Genomic DNA, 21,251 nt, shown 5'->3' on the forward strand with positions numbered 1-21,251 from the left:
ATTCTGTGTCTGTGTCTCTGTCTCTATCTCTCTCTGTCCTGTGCAGCCCAACTGGCGGAAGCCGTGAAGCGTGGCGCCTGCTCTTTGGGCTCTTCCCAGCCCGATTCCCAGGTAATGGTAATCAATGCCGTCAAAGATGTGGCCTCTGCCCTCGGGGACTTGATCAACTGCACCAAACTGGCATCGGGCAAGTCCATCAGTGATCCCTCCATGCAGGATCTCAAGGAGAGCGCTAGGGTAAGTCCATCCAGCTTGTACTATCCTATCCCCTGTCTCTCTCTCTCTCTCTTTTACTCTTTTACTCTCTCTTACTCTTATTACCGTAGTCTTTACTTTAATCTCTTGCTAAAAAGCTTTCGTTGTTGTGGCTTTTAGTACATTTTAGTATGTATTGTTTTTTGATACTCGTTTCATACTCTCCCCCACTCACCACCCGACAAGCAAGTTGTAACTGACCCGAAATGAGGTTATGGTTTGTGTTTCTGTTACTTTTGGGTGGAGGGGTCAGACCGTTTGTGTTCAGGCAGTTTTAATTGTGCCTTTACAGGGCTGTGAACACTGTTGGGAGTGTACGCACCTGTTTCTGTAACACTGTAAATACTGTTAGGACTAGTTATACTATTGGAGGTCCACACCAAGCTCGTACCCAAGGGGGTACCCTTCGCGAGATCCCGGGTACGCCCTCGGCGCACACTGTAAGGAGTGTTTATAATCTATTTAAAAAGAGACTCAATACAGTTAGGAGGTGGAAACAGCTTATGAGAATTAATACTGTGGCCACACACGCACACTGGTCACACTGCTAAAGGTGCTTCCACATCTTTTCTGAATAGGGGTCACACTGCTAGGAGAAGATTGCGCTATCAAAAGGGAGGCCCCGAATTCCTCACACAAAATATAGACCATCTTTTACTGTTATACAAATATTCCTATGTATTTCTTCTATGCAAAATATTTAATTTAATTTATTTAAACAAAAGCATACATAAATGTTGTTTTGTGGCACATTGAAACTCCAACATCAAAATGGCTTTGGCACACATATATCTTTCTGTATACCATGGAAAAAACCAATATACTTGTACTTGTTCTTAATTGAGTAAATCCCGCTCTGCTGCTTCCTGCTGCCTCACCATCAATCCCGTGTATAATCCTCCCCCCACGCCTGAGCATAAATAAGTGTGTACACATCGTATAAATTATATTGCATATAGTAAGCAGTAAAAAGTGTTCCTTTCGCTGTTGCTGTTGCCTGCCGCTGCTGTGACTGACCAGAAAAGAGCGGCACACAAACGGGTGGATCAGTCGCCTGCAGTTGATTCCTGTTCCTGATTTGCTGTTCTCCCACTGCCACTGCCACTGCCTTCTACTTCCACTTTTACTGTTACTTTTGTTACTGTTCTGCTGCTGCTACCGTGCCTACCCGTTTAACCCTGCTAGATGCCAGATGCTAGATGCTAGATGGTCTCAGCTCTGGTCCTTACCATATCTCACCTTCCAGGACTAAAGCCTTTGCTGCTCTCTGTCGCTGTTTCTTGAATGTTATTAATGTTGTATCAATGTTTAACACACACACACACACACGCACACAAACGCATTGCCTCTCTTGTCTAGCTACAGCATGAGGCAGATGCAACAAAAGCAGCGGGCGACACGGAATCCTTGTGTCTCACCCTTGTGCCTCACTCCTGTCGGCCCTAACACTTGCAACCCTGGTCTGCTCTGCTCTGCTCTACTCTACTCTACGCTGTGCTCTTTGCCACCGGCTCTTCTGCATGGATACGCTGCGCTCTTCCAACCACCCACCACCAACCCCACAACCCGCAACCCAAACCCAACCACCCCCCACAATCCGATCCAATTCAATGCCACCCACCATTTCCTGGACACCTTCCACCTCTCACACACTTCCCACATTCTGTACAAAACGAACATCCATAAATTGTTGTATTTTGTTTCATTTTGCTAATTCGTTGTGCCTTCGACGTCTCTGCTCTTCTTTTTTCCCCACAAAAAACAAAAAACAATAAACAAAAAAAAAACAAAACAAAAACAAAAAAATCTCATGATCTGTACAAAAATGCAATTGCAAAAATCGAATTCAAAACCGCTCCACACGCTCCTCCTTCTCTTCATGCGCTGCGCTCGCTGTGGAAATAAAAACAAATCAAATCAAATCCGATATAAAACCAAACCAAACCAAACCAAACACAACAAAAATCGTCCATCCATATCCATATACTCGTTATATGCATCTGTATATGTACAATCACGCACTCCGAGCAGACGCTTCAAGATGTTTGCCAGTCAGCCGCTGCCCCCACGAGTCATTCAGACACTAACCCATCCACACGCGACATGCGACCCCCCCATCATCAGCAGCAGGCGCAGCAGCAGCAGTCCCCACATCAGCAGGCGGCAATGGAGGTCATTTAGAGACGCACGGGACGGGGGTCGCTTGGTCTGAAAAGGCGGGAAATATAACATTAATTCTTAATCCATTGCACAAATGAAACATTATTTTCACACACGAGCAACACACTTCAAATTGTAAGAGAACTTTTAAGTGCTAGGCAGGAGTATTGTACTCTAACATTGTACAACACTGCAAAAGGGTACAGTGCTCTAGATGAACGAGGTACAGTTGCCTCCAGGACATAGGGGAGTAGAATAGAGTGCAAAAGTTCTGCCCCTGGAGTGGCCCTATCTAGCGCCTAAAAGTTCCCATTTACCCCAATCAAATGTCAAATAATTCTTACTTCTTATTCGAATTCAAATAAAACAACTATTGGAACATCATTTAAACATACTATTACTCGTATAACGCGTATTACTCGTATATTTTAATTTGTATTTCTATTGATTTATTGATTGATTGATTGATTAATTGATTATTTGATTTGTAATAGTGCCAAAGCCATCGTAGTAGTTTATTGTAGTATTGTACTGCAGTAGATCATTGTTAGAGAGTAGCTCGTAGTCCTGCCATATTTATACATAAGTAGAACAACTATCTCTGTCTCTCTTGACCACTTCCCCCATCTGTTAATTAACCAAAAACATTAATCACAAACATTTTACTCGAACTTACACTCGAAATCCAATTAGGTGATGGTGTTGAACGTTTCCTCGCTGCTGAAGACCGTCAAGGCTGTGGAGGATGAGCACACGCGCGGCACACGTGCCATGGAGGCCACCGTCGAGGCCATTTCCCAGGAGATACGCGTAAGTTTAGCGGCGAATTTCCCACTTGCCCATGAAACAGCTTCTCACTTTTCTGTCTCCTGTCCTGTCTGCAGGCCATGCAAGCACCCCCGCCAGTGGGCAGCACCCAGGTGGGACCCGAGGATCTAATTCGTGTGACCATGAACGTGACGGCCGCCACTGCCAAGGCTGTGGCTGCTGGAGCTTCCAATCTGCAGGCGGACATTGTGTCCGCAGCCAATCTGGGCAGACGGGCCATCTCCGACATGCTGATTGTATGTCGCTCCGTGGCCTGGAACTGTGCCGAGACGGAGGAGTTGCGTGTCCGCACGCTCGAGGCGGGCACATCTGTGGGCGAGTCGTACAGGGATCTGCTGAACGGCATCCTCCACAATTGCAGTGCCGACGATCGCATGCACTTATCGCGACGCGTGGCTAAGTGCGTCACAGATCTGGTGGCCATGGCCAGGCTGTTGAAGGGCTCCGACTGGATCGATCCCGAAGACCCCACAGTCATAGCCGAGAACGAGCTGTTGGGTGCCGCCGCCTCCATCGATGCTGCGGCCAAGAAGTTGGCCTCGCTGCGACCACGTCGACAGGCCGATGTGAAGGTGGGTGGTTCTCCCTTAATGGAATACCAATTCGAAATATAATAATATTATTTGTAATAACGTTAATGCTCATGTTAATGTTAATGTTAATGTACGGTGAATGTGAAAAACTAACGATCGAAACTCATTCTAGTGTTTAAGCGGTGCTTGATTTATCCCGAAACGTAACTCTTAACTAGTTAACCCTAACTCTCATCTGCCCACAAACCAACCCAACGAACTAATTGGGGATTCCAGTGAGATATGTTTGATATTCTTGGTTGTTACATTCAAGAGTTCACCCAGGAATCAAACATATTATTACTGTGATACCCGGAAATCTACTAAACCCCCAAACCCCCAAGCTCCCAAGCCCCCGAGGCCTGAACTAAACCCCCAACTAAAAAATGGTGTTTGATATTATGACCTTACCCTTTGTTACCCTTCGTCATGAGAGCACAAACATTAATCTTCCCATCGTTGGCTTCTCTTCTACCCCGACAGATCGAACTGGACGAGAACATGAAGTTCGATGAGATGATCCTGGAGGCTGCCAAGGGCATCATGGCTGCCTCCGCGGCCTTGGTGCGGGCAGCGAATGCTGCCCAGCGTGAGCTGATTGACCAGGGCAAAGTGGCGCGCCGTCCACTCACCAGCTCCGACGATGGCCAGTGGTCGGAGGGTCTCATCTCGGCCGCTCGTCTGGTGGCTGCTGCCACACACAGTTTGGTAGAGGCCGCCCAAAATCTGGTGCGCGGTGTGGGCACCGAGGAGATGCTCATATCCACGGCAAAGCAGGTGGCTGCCTCCACGGCCCAACTGCTGATTGCCTGCAAGGTGAAGTCCAATCCCAATTCGGAGGCCGGACGCCGTCTGCAGGCGGCTGGCAATGCGGTCATCAAGTCCACCGACAACCTGGTGCATGCCGCCCAACAGGGCCTGGAGGCGGAGGAGGAGCACTCGCTGAAGATCAACACATCGATGGTGGATGGCATGGCGCAGGAGATCAACGCCCGCTCCGCCGTTCTGCGCAAGGAGAAGGAGCTGGAGGAGGCGCGCCAGCGGCTGAAGCATGTCCGACAGGCGCAACGATACGCCAAGAATCCCCAAGGCTTCACCACCGACGAGAGTGACACGGAGTACGCCTACGGGACGCTCAACAAGAGCCAGAACAATGTATGACAAAAGCTCCATTACCTACAACCATGTTAGACTTTGTTTTTAGTTGATTGATGACTGCACCAGTGATTAAGATTGGCATTGAGATTGATGACGAAATTGAGGCACAATTTATGTTTATTTCTAATTAGTAGTCGGTGGCGTGGGGCTCTAATTGGTCGAAAATCTAACACGTAACCTATTTAACCAACCGTATTTCTCTCTTTCTCTCTCTCCTCTAACCCGTAACCCTAACAGACTCTGGGTCGCAGCGGCTACTATGCGTCTGGGGAGATTCCCAGTTCGCCGAGCTACTTCTCTGGCGGCGGCGGCAGCAGCAGTCAGCAGAAGCATCATTACAACTATGCCAGTCCGCAGCCGCAGCACTTCCACCATCCGGGAGCCGTGTCTCCGCCGCCCGCCAACTACCCGGGAATGGACGATCACGATACCATTGGAGACTTTCCACCACCACCGCCGCCGCTGTCGACGACCATTTCTAACATGCAAACCGCCACTTCGGGTCACAGCTTCCGCCCTAATCCCAAGCTAACAGCCAATGCAGTGCCGCGCCCCTACCCAGGCAGTCCTGGCGGCAGCAACGGCCTATCATCCGCACCCACTGGCGTCGGCCTCACACCCACTAATGCCAACTACCAGCATAGCTTTGAATCGTCCAGCACTAAAACGCAAAACTCATCCTCCTCCGCTGCTGCTCCTGCTCCGGCTGCGGCTCCGGCTCCTCCGGCTGTGCCACAGAAACCGCAAGTGAATCGCAATCTGGAGGCATGCGTGCAGGACCTGCATGACAAAACCTTTGGCCAGGGCGGCGTGGTACAGCTAACGGGCGGAAATGGCTATCCCGGTCAGAGCTACGAGGGTTACACGTCAAGGTAGGTCCTAAGCGGGATAATATCCTCAATACCTATACTAATCCTGGTTTACTGTACTGCTAGATACGAGACGCGCAACTTTGATAAGTCGGCCAACAGCAACAACACCACCAGCAGCAGCGAACAACAACAACAGCAGGCGCTGGTGAAGCCCCTAGAATCGAGCTTCTCCCAGATGACGCTCAACACAGATGGCGGCAAGATCAGCATTGTCGACCAAGGCTCGGAGCGACTCACCTCGATGACACAGCGCGTGATGGAGCGCAAATCGTTCACAACAACAACGGAATCCCGCTCTGAGACGAAGACGGAGAAGCACAGTTTTCGATTGGAATGAGTTGGCAGGGCCCGTGTTCCGTGCAGTGTTCTAGTAGTTGCTTAAGTAAATGTTTTCTCGCCTGGCGCCATGTCATTGTTTGCCAAAAGTGCTTTTAACATTTACATCCACATACACATACTAATAGGAATAATGTAATTTTAATTGTATTTAGCCACTAGCGAAACTACATCTATGCACTATCTACCCATACCATATATAATCGGCCTAATATTAACACTTTAATATCGCTATCCGACTATTTGACTTTCTATGTATACCTTCGGGCATCTGTTGTCAACGTGTTTATCTGCCAATTAATTGCCAATATATACGATAATGCAAACGAAATTAGGTCAGTTCAAATGAGTTCAGGCAAAACATGTTCAAAATTCAAAACGAAACCACATCTAACCCTTAATATAGCCCGTAATATTTACAACTTTGGTTCTGTTCTACACTTTGTTGTTATTTCAATGCAATTTATTACTGTGCACTAAACATGGTTTCTTTTACTGCCTGACGTAAGGAAAAGCCGCGTGTTCTTCAACCCAATGGAGCACTAAAAATACAATATGTAGTCGTGAAAGATCCATGCAAGCCACTTTCTGTGTTCTGCAGTTGTGAATTCTATTCGTTGTAATCATATTTTTTTGATTTCCCCTTGTATATACGTACATGTGCGAGTCGTGTATGCAGTGGCATAAAATATGTGTATTTTTTTATTGTGTATTTTTTTTGTAAATTAATAAAATAAAAATCATTATCTTAACAATATCAAACATCGGACTCTGGACTCTCTGTGTCGCCGAGATATAACGTAAAGAAAACAATGAACTTGAATTATCCTTGATCCTTGAGAAGGACTATCAAATCAAGGATTTGATTCCGTGGTCACAAGAAGCCGTGGCACGCCAGGATCGGCAAGAAAAGACGGAGTTCCCGTTTCTTGAAACACAAAAATTGTTATACAACAGAAACTCTCAACTCGCGACGGATTTTCCGACCTAGGATACCAGGCAAACAGAAAGTACCACCAAATTGAAAGTGGTTGTTGTTTCTGTGATAGGAGTAACAAGGACCAGGGGTTTTTCAATAGTTTTCTTCATCAAAATTTAACTAATTATAAATAAATAAAAAAGTGGAATAGATTTGTTTCTTAAACCTAACAACAACGAGATCTATCTAGAGTTGCATAGCCCGCGTAGCCCCTCCCATGGTTTCCATAGTCAAAGTCCTTGTCTTCGATGGCCAGGTCGAAGGATGACGATGGCTTGTTATGTTCGGATCCTCCAAGGGGTGCGCTTCTGTCCTGCAGGGACAGACAACTTATTGCCAACCAAATTTTTTTTATACCCGATACTAAAAAAGAGTACATTAGATATATTCGATTTTTGGTGTAAATGGATGTGTGTAACACCCAGAAGAAAGCGTTTCCGACCCCATGAAGTATATATATTCTTGGTCAGCATCAATAGCCGAGTCGATTGACCCATGTCTGCCAGTCCGTACGTTTTCTCTGACGCCTAGTTTAAAAAAATTTAAGAATTTGGTGTACATCGGATCAATATAGCCAGCCGTCTTCAACGCGCTGACTCTCTCTCTCTCTCTCTCTCTTAACTGGGTATAAATGTAAAACCGCGGCTCACAATGTTCCCGATCGTTTCTGTTTTCTATTCCCAGCTTGCATCAATATATATGTATAAGGGTATATAAATAATGATTGGCAAAAAGCAACAAGTATTTCTACATATTTTAGTTTATTTGAACAGACTTAAAAATTCCGCTTAGCCTTACAGAACAGGATCAACCATATCAAACTATTCTTAAAAGGAACAAAGGTCTGCTTCGGCGCCGACAATGAAAATTTTGACTCAAGTCCGCCGTTTGATAATCTCTTGATTGGCCAACTGGAGAATACGATTGAAGTCGACTTTCATGTGGGCGCGCCAGAACTTGCAACGTCCCCACATGACGGCCGGGTAATTTGGACTCGTGATGCCATGGAATATGCGGGCAATGTTTCGTCCAGTGAATGTGTTGTCGGGGTACATGTTGATCAGGGAATGAACATCATCAACGATGCTTTCATCCGGCACATTGCTGGGCTGTAATGAATATTGTATGTAATAATTCAGGAGTTTGCCCTAGGAAGATATGCATTTTCCTTACCTCGATTTCCAGTTCAAGATCCTGCGGATAGTCGTTGAGGAAGTAATTCCTCACAATGGCCTTCAGTTGTGTGCATCGGTCCTGGGGAAAGTCCGCACTACAGCAGTGGTGACACGAACTGTAGGCTACGGCAGCCAGGCCATGGGCTACGTACTGCAGCTGAATCAGCTGTGTCTTCTCCTGCTTGACGGAGCGCGTATAGAGCGTATCCAGTGCATTATCAATCTCCGTTTCGGTGAAGTCACCGGGCACCTTAATGCGGAAGCCCAAATCATAGAAACTGACAGTGATGGGCGAACGCTTTGGATATCCACCAACTGCCAAAAGGGATGGGAGAGAATGATAGAAAGCTTTCACATTTAATCCACACTGTTATTCTTACCTTTTATCCATTCCAGGTCCTTCAGCTGGTACTTGACCACACCGCTGTTCCACCCAATGCCGGCGGCAATATCCGTCACCGAAAACTCGATGATATTCGAGTCATCCTTGAAGGTCTTGCCCTTAATCTGCAGGGCAATGGCCATGGCCAGTGGCGGACACTCTTTGGCAGCATGCCTGCCAAAGGGGAGAATATAGAGGATTTCTTTCACTTCAAGATTGACACACACTTACTTTAAATACTTTGGGCCGCCGTAGGAGATCACCTTGGCCATGATATACGCTGAGCTGAGGACATTTATGCACCAGCGCGGCTCAAGTTCCATGTAGCAGAGCAGCGTTGATATATTCTCGGCGGGAATGTCCAGAGCTTCAACGGTCTTCTCCACAGAGAAGCCAATCTCATGCCCAGGACAGATGTGGTACCGTGTTCCGTCTGCTTCTATAGCTGCGGCTTGCGGTTCTGTTCCTTTCGGCAATTGCTTCTCACAGCTGCAGGGTACAAAGATCTTTTGCAGCAGCTTCCTTATCACATGGCGATCAATGGAATTGGCGTACACATGACGCCGCAGCTCGCCCTGGTCGCCGCCCCTCGCGTCCAGAAAGAGATGGCAGTGGGCATGCAAGCCATCGCGACCAGCGCGTCCGATCTCCTGCACATAACTTTCGAAATTGCGCGGCATATTGTAGTGGATAACAGCCCGAATGTCCGGCTTATTGATGCCCATGCCAAAGGCAATGGTGGCCACCACAATGCGCAGCTCATTCCCCATAAAGGCCTTCTGGATGGTGCGGCGCCGCGAGGCGGGCATTCCCGCATGGTACGGCTCGGCCTGCCAGTTCACACGCTTGCGCTTCTTCCCCTGTTCCTGGGCTCCATCTGGTTTCCTGCGATCCTGCACACAGGTGCGTATGAAACCGGCAATCCGCTCACACTCATCACGACGCGTGCAGTAGATGATGATCGACTGGCAGGACTCGAATCTGAAAGGAAGTCCAAGGGTTGGCTCGTAGTGTTTAGATGATGGATAATCGATTGAATACCTCTCACTGTTGAGCAGTTGCAGCAGTGCCGCATCGCGATTTTCATCCTTGGACACGGACAGGACCAGATTATCTGGCAAGGGAGTGTCACTAATGATGCCCCGCTCCCCATCCGTGATGCCCAAGTGATTGATGATGCTCACCCTCGTGGGCAGCGTGGCCGTCGCTGTGAGACCCAACACTGTCTGCACGCCAAGATTCTTCTTCAAGACCTTGCAGATCATCAGGTAGCTGGGTCGAAAATTATGGCTCCACTGGGACACGCAATGTGCCTCGTCGATGCACGCAAAGGCAATGGGCGGCAGCTTACGCAGAATGGCCCCAAACCCTGTGGCACGCTCCCCCGACACAACGGCCTCGGGCGACACCAGGAGAATATCAATCTCCCCGTTGGCAATCATCTCCTGCACCTTGATGCGCTGCTGGGGCGTCTGGTTGGTGTGCAGGCAGTGCGCGCGAAGAAACTGCGGCACCCCCGTCACCTGATCCTCCATCAGCGACACCAGCGGCGAGATGACCAGCGTGATGGCACCCCTCTGCCGATTGTACAAATACGCGGGCAATTGGTAGCACAACGACTTGCCACTGCCAGTGCTTAGGGTGACCAAAGAGGAGAGTCCAGAGAGTGTGCGCATAACGGCACGATCCTGACCTAAGAATCATGATCAATGAAATAGGCATGAAATGATTGATTGCTCCACCATAGCTTACCTTTACGAAAGTTGCTGTGACCAAACATGTGTAGGGCCTCCAGTACCTCTGGTGTTGCAGCCTGAACACTGCCGTCGGGCAGAAGATCATACAGTGGCTGCACTCCTCCATGCTTGCTTCGACTGGAGCCCCCAGTCGTCGAAGTGGAGGCGCCATCCAGGCCAGCCTGTTTGAGGAACTCTTCGGGTATCTTGTGCCCCACGTAGGTCTTAATGGGTGAGATCGGAGCCTCAGCCTGCGAAGCTTCCACAGCAGCATCTAAGGCCTCAAAATCAATATCCGGATCATCGCTCGACCAGTCTGGCTCTGGTCGAGGCTGCCTCTCCCCATCGCTGTGGCTCTCCTCACTCTGATCCGAGTCCTCCATCTCGTCTATTTGTAGAATGGCCGCATTGGCCGCGTGGGGCAGTCGCTCAATGTTGCGACTGTGGGCCACCAGGGCGCCCTGCGAGGCCATTTCCTGGGCCTCGGCCAGCGTGGGAAACGGCGAGGGATCCTCTTCCAACTGAGCGGAAAGCGGTAGAAGACTGTCGCCCTTCATCTTGCACTGCTGGGCAAAGTGTCCGACGCCACCGCACTGGAAGCAGGTGAGCACTCCACCATCACAGCCACCCATGTCCATGTCGGGGCCAGTCAATGCTGCTATGTGCTTCTTGTGCCTCCATTGCTGCTTCTTGTATTTGGTAAAATTCACCGATTTTTTACCTCTCACAAATTTCTTTTTCTGTATGTTGATGGTCACAAAGTTCTCGTTCAGTTTGCCCGAGGCCACACGCTCCTCTAGCTTTTTTCTGGCTGCAGCTCGCTTCTCATTCACTGGGAAGTTGCCTCCGCCTCCGGCCATTGTGGGCATGGCAAAGGTACTTATATAGCGCTGGGCTGTTTCGTCTACCAGTTCCAGTTCCCGGGGATTGATGCGTGGCACGGAGGTTACATCGCCCGCCTCCAGGGCAAGCATATATTTGAGATCTTCTGGATTCAGGGGCTGGCTCTGTTCTTCTTCCTCTTGTTCGGGCACTGACTCTGCAGCTGGAGGAGCTTTCTTTGACTTGGTCTTCTTCTCAGCCATTGGCTTTTTCTCTGCCTTCGGCTTCTTCTCTGCTTTTGGCTTCTTCTCTGCTTTTAGCTGCTTCTCTGCCTTTGGCTTCTTTTCTGCTTTGGGCTTCTGGGTGGTTTGTCTTTTGCCAGCTGCTTGCTTACGCTTTACGTTGCCTTTCTTTACTCCGTCCGGCTCGTAGGTGGCATCTTGTTCTTCATCATCCGCAGAGAAGTCATTGAGCATGGTCTCTTCTTCGGGGTCCGGTAAGGACATTTCCATCGGTTCCGAGCTTGCTTCTGCTTCTGCTTCGTGTACCTCTGGCTCTACCTCAGGAACAACCTTTCGTCGCTTGGCTAATTGTCGATACTCCTGCTGTTCCGGCTCCTCGTCACTTTCGGCCACAACAGAGTCGGAATCGCTGTCCGCTTCCTGCTCAACAGATGGTAACGCCACCACGTCCGTGTCTGCCACTTGCTTTGGCTCTGCCTTCACTTCAGGCTGCTGCTGGTGCTCTTCCAAACTCCTGCTTTGCCTCAGCATGCTCAGATCGATGTTCGCCAGGCCGTAGTTGACTTTCGTGGGCAAATGATCGGCATTGTTATTGGGCTCTAGCTCTGGGCTGTGCATATCAGCGTCAAGAGTGTTTTCCATAGTGTTCCTCTGCAGCCAGCCTTCGTCCACCTGTGTCTTGATGGCATCTTTGGGCTGATCCGTGGCAAGATGTGGATTGGCAATCATGGCCAACTCTTTCTCTTTGTATTCCTGCGCCTTGCGTATGAGAATCGTCTCAAAGTCGGGCAGCTCTTCGGCGAGATCGTCGTGCCCTGGCCGACCAGATGAGACAGAGGCACCCACATTGGAGGAACAGCGTGAGAGTGGCTTGCGGGGATTGCGCTTGGCAAAGCCGCGTGTGGATTGAAATAGTTTGGCGCTAAGGCTAGGCTTTAAGCTGGCCGCCTGCTGTTTTGGCTGAGCAGAACCGTGTGGTATTGAAGAGCCCAATGGCTCTGGCTGCTGCTTCTTGCTTACATCTGTGCCCCAGGCATTTTGATTGAGCTGCAGCTCTTCCACGGCTTCGAATTTCCTTATCACATGATTTTCATCACGATTTACGAGATTGGTTAGGGCCTGCGGATTTGGCAACTCCTCAAGATTGGAGAATCCTCCACTCTGCGCTTGCTGATTCACAATAGATGATATATCCATCGGTAGTTGGGGTGCATTCTGCATGCTGATATCGCTGTCCAGCAGGGTGACACCCAGATCACTTGCCTGCGACATTTCCAGTACGTCGAACCCATCCTCGCTGAGCACGTCGTTGAGGGTCTCCTCCAGAAATGAAGTCTTGAGCTTGTAATACATCTTGTAGGAGTCGCGGATGTCCTGGCCGGCCTCGCGTATGTCGTACTGTCCGCAAACAAATAAACAAAGTGCAGATTCTATGCGTGCTGCACTCAAATTTCAATCTCACCTTGGAGGGCACACGGCCATGCTTCTTCTTAAAGTCCCTCTCCCATAACTTGACGCGCAGCTTGTACTTTTCATATTTTTGCTTAAAGATTGGATCGTCCATGGTTAACAATACAAATTAGAACATCAACAAATGCTGCGGCAGCCACACGTCCAGAACGAATACACCTACAAAATGCATATATACAATGAGAGCGAGTGAGATGCGAGATGCCTGCCACTCCAGCTAGAGCAGCAAGCCCCGCTCAGCTTACGGTTTACGGTTAAAGCCAGTACTTACAAATTGCGAAGAAAACGTGTGAAGTGTGGGCAATAAAGGAGAGCGAGGAGCGAGGAGCGAAGGTGAGCGCGCGAAAATTTTGGGGCCGATAAAATATACCGTCCGATCCTCAGAAATATACGAAAATATACCGTCTCATTTTAAAAATATACCGTAAGTATACTGACGAATTCAAATTGTATTAGGCATATTCCTCGTTTTAGATATTCCTTAACCGATTTGAAGAGGGCGAGAGGGCCAAAAACTCTCAATTAGGCCCTCAAGAGCGCCAATCGAAATTGTTGGAAAACAAAAAAAATATATATATATACCATTGTTCTCAAATATACCTTTTAAAATTAAATTAAATAGATAAAATTGATCTTATATACCGCTATACCGTAAAAATACCGTCTGCTCAATTTTTGGCCGGAAGACCGTTCCTGCCGGAATTGGAGACGAAAAGCCAAATCATTTTTTCGTCGCACAAGAGAGCAGCAGTGTGACCATGCAGTATACAATACAGCGCGGGCTGCAAGACCGATCAGCTGTTTCAGTGCTGCCAGACTGTAGTATAAAGAACGACAATTTAAGTCTATTAAAATAATATAAAATAATCAAAATAGCTATATCTGTGTTGCTGTTCGTTAATACAGTGTGCGATTTGATACTATATAACTTAAATGCTATTATACTCTAGTGGGTCTGTAGTGAAGCGCTGCCAGACTGTAGAATTAAGCGGGACAATTTAAACTCATTAATAAACTTATTAGCATATTTGACAAAAAAATTGTACGCTATGCATTCCATAATTCAAATTATTACTAATACGCATATTATTCTTGTGTTGTTTTTATTCGTACAAAATATTCAAGCCTGGCAATTGCCAAATGCATTTTTCATAAACAAATTTTTGTAAAGAACTTTTCGTCTTGGAAAATCGCCTGTGTAGAGAAAAGCTAAGTAAAGAAGCGCCCGCCCGCACGTGATTAAAGAAAAGTTAGACTTTCAGCACAGCTGGCGGGATGTGGGGAATTTGGTCAACGTGATTCGAACGGGGCGAGAATGTAGAAAAGACTGGTCTGGTGTGAGAAAGTGCAAGTGGTAGAGTCTTCTTACATGAGAATCAGGGCAATTTCCTCCGGCTGCATGGCCGGGCAACGCCAGTTATACAAATAGTATTGCAGGTTTCCGTCGCCGGCCCCGAACTTCAATGGTGTAAAGTACTTTTTGTTTTCCATCAGATCTAGGGCGTTGTAGACATCCATTTGAACATTACGGGCCGATATCAATGCATCGTTCATCAGGTCCAGCCAAGGGGTTTTGGTCGAAACGTTGTAGAAGGAATATGCGGCCCGGACAGCCTTGTGCACCGGATGGTGCATCACAGAGGATGGCAGACAATAGTAGCTGGTCAGATCGGTGATGTTGCCCTTCTCATCCGCCACCACAAAGCAATCGATGATGCCCTCCCGGGGTGTGAACCAGTGACGGAACTCCTCTTTGCTGAATACTGGGGAGAGTGAGAATTTCTTCAGATAGTCCTCGAGCAGCTTATGGGCCTTGTCCATATCCTTGGCTGTGATGCGACGATATCCCTTGGTCTTAGTTTGATCTGGCAGTTTGTAGAGCTTCACAGTGCGCTGCATGGTCATGTTGCGAGCCAAGTGCGAGAAGCGCACATCCACCAGTTTCTTGGGATTCAGCGAACGGTGCCAGTACCGACAGGTGGCCACCGGAGTAGGCAAGACAACTCCGGCAGTATAGGCAGCTTGGAAAATACCCGTAATGTTGACGCGTCGCGTTATCTCACGTATCAAGACCGGGGCGACACGTTTGCTTCGCAATTTCTTGTGCACGCACAAGAAGTTAATGTCGACGACTTTTAAGACTTTGTCGTAGGCCTTGAGTTTGCTCGGAATGGCTGAGATGAAACCCACAAGCTTGCCGGACTTCTCAACGCGCACACCGACATGCCATTCTCTTTTCCAGCCAGGTGGCTGCAGCGACCATTTGAGGAACTCTGGTTGATAGTCGAATCGGAACATGGCGTCATCGTCCTCAACATAGTTCTCGTTCAACAGAGTATACAGTTCCTTCAGGTCATTGGTGTCGTTAAGATCCAATGTGACCCACTTGAAACCGCCGGGCAAAGTGTACGGTTCGGCTCGAATTGTGGCGACCTCCTTGTTCGGCTCAATACACTCATTGGTGGTCACTTGCTCATCCAGCTTTGTCACTGGCTGTGTGGACCAAAAGGCAAACTTTTTCGCCTGACGGCTAGCCACCACATCAGAGACAGCCTGGAGTAAGGCCTGCTGCTTGCCTGAAAGGGAATCGGATGTATTTATTCTAATATATCATAGGCATGCTAGGCTCCTCCCACCGCGAAAAATGATTCCTGACCAAACCTAACCTCATTTTTGTAATTTTAAGGATGGTCTGTGTTTTCGGTGTGGGAGTGGGAGTGGTAAAGCTTACTTGCAGCCGCCGCAGAGGTAGCGCCATTTGTGGTCTCCTGCGCCAAAGCCTCATTCTCGTTCTCAGAGTCGTGCATTTTTAAGCCGGCAATGACTTTTTCCAACATTTCCTCCGATGCTGCCGTCACTTCTTTGACCGCCTGCGTAAGGTCCTGTGCAGCATTTTCGTCCACATCGGATGAGGCTGGCTTGTTGTTCGGCATGTTCTGCACTTCTTAATTGTTGATTGTGAAAATATTTTAACAAAATATAAAATTGCAATGAATCGCAAAAACTACAACCAGCTGACTCAAAAATACTAATAGTATTTTATACACTTAGTTGGTATTTATTTTGGGGCTGAAAGTCATTTCCTAGCCCTGCAAATACTTTCAGTAACAAATTTATCGATATCGTTTCGGTGCCTGATAACATTGTCTAAATTGTTAATATAGTTTTATAGTTTAAGAATGCAATGTGGCGATTTCAATCGTTGATAAGCATTGGGAAGCAGTCTAGTTCTCACAAAGCAAGCCAAACGTCATCGTCACGATGATGACGGCAACAAAGAAGCGCATAAAAATAGTCGCCGCAGCATCGTTCTCCTTGCTGCTGGTGGTCTACTTGTACAGAGCGATCAGTGCCTCCACCGTGGGAATGCCTGGTGGTGTGGGGGTGGTGGGACGGCTGTCCGGACCCATTGAGGAGGAGCAGCAGGGCCAGTGGCCACCCACGGAAGATGCTATACAAAGAAGCCTGCAGAACGCCTACGATGCCCACAATTCCCTTATCAAAGAGCAGCGTGCGGAGCTGCAGCGCACCAAAGAGCAATTGGCCCAGTTAGAGGAGCAAATCCGTTCGCTCCAGACCAGCACGCCTCGCAAATATCCCAAAGTCAAATACCTTAATTACAAGAATCGCAAAAGAATCCTCATCACCGGAGGAGCAGGCTTTGTGGGCTCCCATCTCGTTGATGATCTGATGATCCAGGGTCACGAAGTAATTGTGGTGGACAATTTTTTCACCGGTCGCAAGCGCAATGTGGCCCACTGGCTGGGACACGAGAACTTTGAGCTCATCCACCATGACATTGTTAATCCGCTGTTCATTGAAATTGACGAGATCTATCACCTGGCCTCGCCGGCCTCCCCACCGCACTACATGTATAATCCGGTGAAAACCATCAAGACAAACACCATGGGCACCATTAACGTACTGGGCCTAGCGAAGCGAGTGATGGCCAAGGTTCTGATTGCCAGCACCTCGGAAGTGTACGGCGATCCGACAGTTCATCCGCAGCCGGAGACTTATTGGGGCCACGTGAATCCAATTGGACCACGAGCCTGCTATGACGAGGGAAAGCGTGTCTCCGAGACCCTGAGCTATGCGTATGCCAAACAGGTACGTGAATGTTCGTAAATCGATTCGACGTCACTTGCATTTCTGGCTCGCATCCAGAAATTAAGCAGTATTTTCCTGATTTGATCTGCACTCAAGCATTAAACGATTTCAATTGGAATGCTGTGAATGCTGAATCAGCCAGCGGCCAGCCACTAATTGGCGTGCAAAGTTTCACGTTCCGCATGGGGGCAGTTCGTCATGATATAAGATTTCTATACCATCGCTCACCAATCTGTTGTTTCTGTTTACCCGCAGGAAAAAGTCCAAGTTCGCGTGGCCCGTATCTTCAATACGTACGGACCGAGGATGCACATGAACGATGGCCGTGTGGTGTCCAATTTCATCCTACAGGCTCTGCGCAACGAGACCATCACTGTCTATGGCAATGGCCGGCAGACGCGCTCCTTCCAGTACGTTTCGGATCTGGTTGATGGGATGATAGCACTAATGGCATCCAACTACACTCAGCCGGTGAACCTGGGCAATCCCGTGGAGCAGAGCATCGAGGAGTTTGCCCAAATCATCAAGCAATTGGTGGGCGGACCGAGTCCGATTAAGCAGACCAAAGCCGTGGAGGATGATCCCCAGCGACGCAAACCGGACATTACGCGGGCCAGACACTATCTGAAGTGGGAGCCAAAGGTTCCGCTCGAAAGGGGTCTGCGGCAGACAATCTCCTACTTTCGCAACGAACTGGCGCGCAGCGACCGGTTCCAAGAGAGCTCCAACAAGTACTTCGATTCGCCCGACTTGCAGCGAAGTCGCCCCTAAATATAGACCTATATGTAGTGTAAATTCGTGTGTGCCTGTATGCCAAACCCAAAATACCATTGGAGTTGGTAACGCAACGTCTCTAGTCTGCAAAAAAATGTAAATATGACCATCGATATAGCCCTAATTGTAAGCCTCTTAAGCCATAAGCTCATGGATTGGATCAGATTGGTGGGGGAATGGGGATCCAAAATCCATACATAACAAAAGGGATTAGATCTAAGAAGCTACAGGAACAGAAGCAGCGTAATCCTTGGCTTTCTAAATCCTATCCTTTGCCCTGTATGCATTCCTTTTTGGAAGGTATTTGCATCGTTCTAGAAATTCACCATTTTAGGTTTAAGTAGGGTGTTGTAAACCATTAAAAAAAGATCGTTTTTCTTTTCAATCTAATCATACCCGGACAAGTACTTTACTAACTATTGTATGTACAATTACAATGCTTACTCTAGGGCTTAAACACACACTAGGCACACTAGTATACAAGGAGTACGTCCAATCTTATGACTATATTTGCACCCAGACTTATCAACTAGATCAACTAGACTTCTACTTCTATTTTTGTTTCTTTCACCTGGCTAGCGGTTCGAGCATTTCCAGAAACAGCTTCTTCATCGTAATTACCTCATCGCGTGCCACGCCGCGCCAAAAGCGTCGCAAAATATCGTCTGCTTGCCGCAGCGAGGGCAGGATGAGCAGCAGCTGCTGTTGATGGGACACCGCGGAGGAGTGGCGAAGCAGGTAGACAACATCGTTCAGTGAATTTAGTATGGTGTCGCGAAAGGCGCGCAGGGAACTCTGATCGTCGAGCAAGATGTCACAGTTGGACAGGAGAAGAGCCTTCAGTAAATAGTACTCCTCCCGACGGGGCGATATCCTCTCCATGCGTTGGGCAATCTGAACGCAGTGATAGTAGAACTCCGTATAGCCGCACTCTTTGGCCAACAGCTCGTCCATCCAGACGTCGGTAGCGAAGCACAGTTTTCCATTGAAAGGCAACGATCGGAACGTCAGTTGGAGTGTTAGAATCTCCGCCCATGAAACCTGCAGCAGCTTCATCTGATCGTTGAGGGGGAGCTCTATAAAGCCAGGAATCTGTTTGGCCCAGCCAATCACACTGACCAGCTCCTTGTCGTAGATATCGCTCAGCACGCTGAGTATCTCATTGGGATCGTTGTTGTTGTTTTGGAAAATGCATGTTCCATTTGACGTGACGCCCGCACTGCTACTGCCGCCACCGCCGCCACTGCTCTCTAGCTTAATGCTACCCGACGAGGAGGAGGCCTCATCATTGCAGCCACTGGTCGTGTGCGGCTGTTGTGATGGCGTTTGCACGCTCAGGGCATCCGGCTCGTAGGAATTGAGCACTTCAAGTATCTTTACATCACACAGCGACGTGGTGTTGGACTGGTAGAGCAGCTGCATGGTCTGATACGAGTTCGAGACGGGATTCCGTCGATACTTTTGCCGCCCTCCGCGCACCCGATCCAAACGCACGCCCTCCTGCGATAGCACAAATTGGTGAATAATTAATAACAAAGAATGATTAGAAATTGGATCGTCAAGGTTACCTTGAGCATACCCATGAGAAGGCACTTCTGGAAGCGACAGGCCTGGCAAGCCTTTCGTCGCCGCTTGTTTATCTCGCACTCGTTGTTCGCTGGACACGTGTACTCGATGTTACCCTGAATGGTGCGCTTGAAGAAGGCCTTGCAGGCCTCGCAGCTGGCGACACCATAGTGGAATCCAGACGCCACATCCCCGCACACCAGGCACAGGCGACGCAGCTCATCACGAACGGATCCAGCATTTGCACTGGCATTGATAGCCGATCCTCCGCCGCCGTTGCCACTGCCCGCTCCGCCGCCCTTGATGCTGTCGCCGTCGTTACTCAGCGAAACGTTGTGAAGATCGCAGGATAGGGAAGTCGTTGAGCTGCACAGCTGACGCTCTGGTGACACGGACGGGGAGGACTTCATTCCGCTATTGCTGTTGCAGGAGTTGCTTTGCGCTGTCGTTGCCTTTGAGGTGGGACTGTAGCAGGCTGCTCCGGCCGAGGATGTGTCTACCTCCTGCTTGATGTGTAAGATGCTCACTCCGTCGGACATATTCGAGAATTGGAGCTGGAGGATTAAGAGGGTAATAGTTTAATTTATCGCGCTACAAAATAAATGAACAAAACGCGCCGCACTGTGGTTCAGTTACACTGATACTCGAAATGCCGAGATTATGTTCTTTTTATTGGTGTTTCGCGTGACTTGCAACCACTGTGCAGCACCAATGCCTAATCAGAATGAGGGGAAGGTGCACACACACATGCGAATCCAAACATACATATGCAAAATGCAATTAAGAGTGCAATGGGTTGCGAACCTACTTGGTCTCTGTTTCTCTTCCGCGGACTGTGGGCTGACTGAACGGAACAGAACGGAACATCCAACGAACGCTGGAAAAGTACAAAAACGGCCCACGCTCGCACACAGCAGACTGTGATAACGGTACCGTGCGTGGAGTACCAAAAATTAAAGCTAACGGTACTACAAATCACGACGCACAGCGCTGACCCGACGCTGATTAGAAAAAGTAAAAAAAAGCGCGCAAGCAAAGACAATGGGGGGTAGGAGGTGGCGACATGGGGGCCAGAAGCAGCCAGGTTGGAGATGAAAGATAAGCCAACCATTTCCTTATCACGCTTAGCAAACGTCACAATTAAAAGCCCGCACGGTGTCTGTTTACATACTTACATAAAGTATTCGTTGAGGATCTCTTTTGTGTAATCAGCAGAAGTAGAGTTTTTAAAGTACACACGAATATGGCTAATAAACGAAAAAAAAATCAACAGCAATACATATCGCTTTGTATGTACATATGCATATGTATATGTATATGTATTTATTTTGGTTCGAGCACTTTGTTATTGCTTTTGGTATCTGTCTGTCTGCATCTTGGGCAATTCGAAATGGTTAAGTAGCTTTCCGTTAATTATACGCGGTTTAAAATTTCGTGTTACTGCCTTTACTACTAGACATTTTTATGTTATTGCTTATGTAGAACTATGAATATTGCACATGCACTTCCCAATAAGATGTGCGCTGCAGACAGCATCAGGCATCGATTTTACTCTATGCTAGGCTATTACACTCTCGAACAAGGCACGATATCTTCTCTTGCAGAGCCACACGTCACACTATTTCCAAATTCTGGTTTTTCTTCTGCTCATTTTTGCTTTATTTCAGACAAAAATATGCATATTAAAAAGATTAAAAAAAATTTTATGCAGTGAGAAGAAGAAACACTCCTAGGGATGGGCAGATGGATGTCGCCACCGCACTTTACAGCACTGTCGGTGACTAGTTGTAAAATACAACCATGGGTTCTCTTTA

At 48.2% G+C, this 21,251-nt stretch overlaps 5 protein-coding genes across 10 annotated transcripts in view; 2 read left to right on the top strand and 3 right to left on the bottom strand.

Moving 5' to 3' along the window:
* Window positions 1–6,732, top strand: part of rhea (Talin_middle and talin-RS domain-containing protein rhea) — a 33,327-nt gene extending 26,595 nt beyond the window's left edge. For 4 of the 5 annotated variants that reach the window (XM_001354178.4, XM_033385369.1, XM_033385368.1 and 1 more), the window contains 6 exons: window positions 47–237; window positions 3,109–3,225; window positions 3,300–3,815; window positions 4,299–4,970; window positions 5,211–5,845; window positions 5,909–6,732. In XM_001354178.4, the coding sequence (XP_001354214.4) occupies window positions 47–237; window positions 3,109–3,225; window positions 3,300–3,815; window positions 4,299–4,970; window positions 5,211–5,845; window positions 5,909–6,182 (2,405 nt within the window). In that variant the 3' untranslated portion in view covers window positions 6,183–6,732. Of the gene's footprint in view, window positions 1–46; window positions 238–2,286; window positions 2,806–3,108; window positions 3,226–3,299; window positions 3,816–4,298; window positions 4,971–5,210; window positions 5,846–5,908 lie in introns of those variants that run through there. The other variant, XM_033385370.1, reaches the window with a different exon arrangement.
* Window positions 6,733–7,902: 1,170 nt separating this feature from the next.
* Window positions 7,903–13,392, bottom strand: RecQ4 (RecQ4 helicase). The gene is made up of 8 exons (XM_015186933.2): window positions 13,259–13,392; window positions 12,980–13,146; window positions 10,470–12,915; window positions 9,759–10,410; window positions 8,949–9,698; window positions 8,716–8,891; window positions 8,334–8,650; window positions 7,903–8,269 (listed from the first exon to the last, which is right to left on the bottom strand). Exons 2-8 carry the CDS (start codon window positions 13,079–13,081, stop codon window positions 8,036–8,038), a joined length of 4,677 nt encoding a protein of 1,558 aa, XP_015042419.2. The 5' UTR covers window positions 13,082–13,146; window positions 13,259–13,392; the 3' UTR covers window positions 7,903–8,035.
* A 679-nt stretch (window positions 13,393–14,071) lies between these two features.
* Window positions 14,072–16,018, bottom strand: Nmt (N-myristoyl transferase). Its single transcript, XM_001354176.3, has 2 exons — window positions 15,719–16,018; window positions 14,072–15,563 (listed from the first exon to the last, which is right to left on the bottom strand). Exons 1-2 carry the CDS (start codon window positions 15,918–15,920, stop codon window positions 14,353–14,355), a joined length of 1,413 nt encoding a protein of 470 aa, XP_001354212.2. The 5' UTR covers window positions 15,921–16,018; the 3' UTR covers window positions 14,072–14,352.
* Window positions 16,019–16,078: 60 nt separating this feature from the next.
* Window positions 16,079–17,995, top strand: Uxs (UDP-xylose synthase). The gene is made up of 2 exons (XM_001354175.4): window positions 16,079–17,097; window positions 17,353–17,995. Exons 1-2 carry the CDS (start codon window positions 16,249–16,251, stop codon window positions 17,866–17,868), a joined length of 1,365 nt encoding a protein of 454 aa, XP_001354211.3. The 5' UTR covers window positions 16,079–16,248; the 3' UTR covers window positions 17,869–17,995.
* A 248-nt stretch (window positions 17,996–18,243) lies between these two features.
* Window positions 18,244–21,200, bottom strand: ERR (estrogen-related receptor). 2 transcript variants are annotated; one of them, XM_015186932.2, is made up of 3 exons: window positions 20,613–21,200; window positions 19,440–19,991; window positions 18,244–19,371 (listed from the first exon to the last, which is right to left on the bottom strand). In XM_015186932.2, exons 2-3 carry the CDS (start codon window positions 19,974–19,976, stop codon window positions 18,439–18,441), a joined length of 1,470 nt encoding a protein of 489 aa, XP_015042418.2. In that variant the 5' UTR covers window positions 19,977–19,991; window positions 20,613–21,200; the 3' UTR covers window positions 18,244–18,438. The 2 variants fall into 2 exon arrangements, with proteins under 2 accessions (XP_015042418.2, XP_001354210.4); XM_001354174.4 differs by lacking the exon at window positions 20,613–21,200 and adding an exon at window positions 20,246–20,579.
* Between the last annotated feature and the right edge of the window lie 51 nt (window positions 21,201–21,251).

Source organism: Drosophila pseudoobscura, chromosome X (genome assembly GCF_009870125.1).
Source record: "Drosophila pseudoobscura strain MV-25-SWS-2005 chromosome X, UCI_Dpse_MV25, whole genome shotgun sequence".
NCBI lineage: Eukaryota > Metazoa > Arthropoda > Insecta > Diptera > Drosophilidae > Drosophila > Drosophila pseudoobscura.

Excerpts from the sequence above, each read along its gene's own strand:
- Uxs (XM_001354175.4), top strand. The coding sequence starts at position 16,249 with ATGATGACGGCAACAAAGAAGCGCATAAAAATAGTCGCCGCAGCATCG. Across the intron at positions 17,098-17,352 it reads GCTATGCGTATGCCAAACAG|GAAAAAGTCCAAGTTCGCGT; the intron begins GTACGTGAATGT and ends GTTTACCCGCAG.
- RecQ4 (XM_015186933.2), bottom strand. The coding sequence starts at position 13,081 with ATGGACGATCCAATCTTTAAGCAAAAATATGAAAAGTACAAGCTGCGC. Across the intron at positions 12,916-12,979 it reads ATGGCCGTGTGCCCTCCAAG|TACGACATACGCGAGGCCGG; the intron begins GTGAGATTGAAA and ends GTTTGCGGACAG. Across the intron at positions 8,651-8,715 it reads GGACCTGGAATGGATAAAAG|TTGGTGGATATCCAAAGCGT; the intron begins GTAAGAATAACA and ends CCCTTTTGGCAG.
- Nmt (XM_001354176.3), bottom strand. The coding sequence starts at position 15,920 with ATGCCGAACAACAAGCCAGCCTCATCCGATGTGGACGAAAATGCTGCA. Across the intron at positions 15,564-15,718 it reads TACCTCTGCGGCGGCTGCAA|GCAAGCAGCAGGCCTTACTC; the intron begins GTAAGCTTTACC and ends ATTCCCTTTCAG.
- ERR (XM_001354174.4), bottom strand. The coding sequence starts at position 20,548 with ATGGTTGGCTTATCTTTCATCTCCAACCTGGCTGCTTCTGGCCCCCAT. Across the intron at positions 19,992-20,245 it reads GGAAGAGAAACAGAGACCAA|CTCCAATTCTCGAATATGTC; the intron begins GTAGGTTCGCAA and ends TTAATCCTCCAG. Across the intron at positions 19,372-19,439 it reads TTCTCATGGGTATGCTCAAG|GAGGGCGTGCGTTTGGATCG; the intron begins GTAACCTTGACG and ends GTGCTATCGCAG.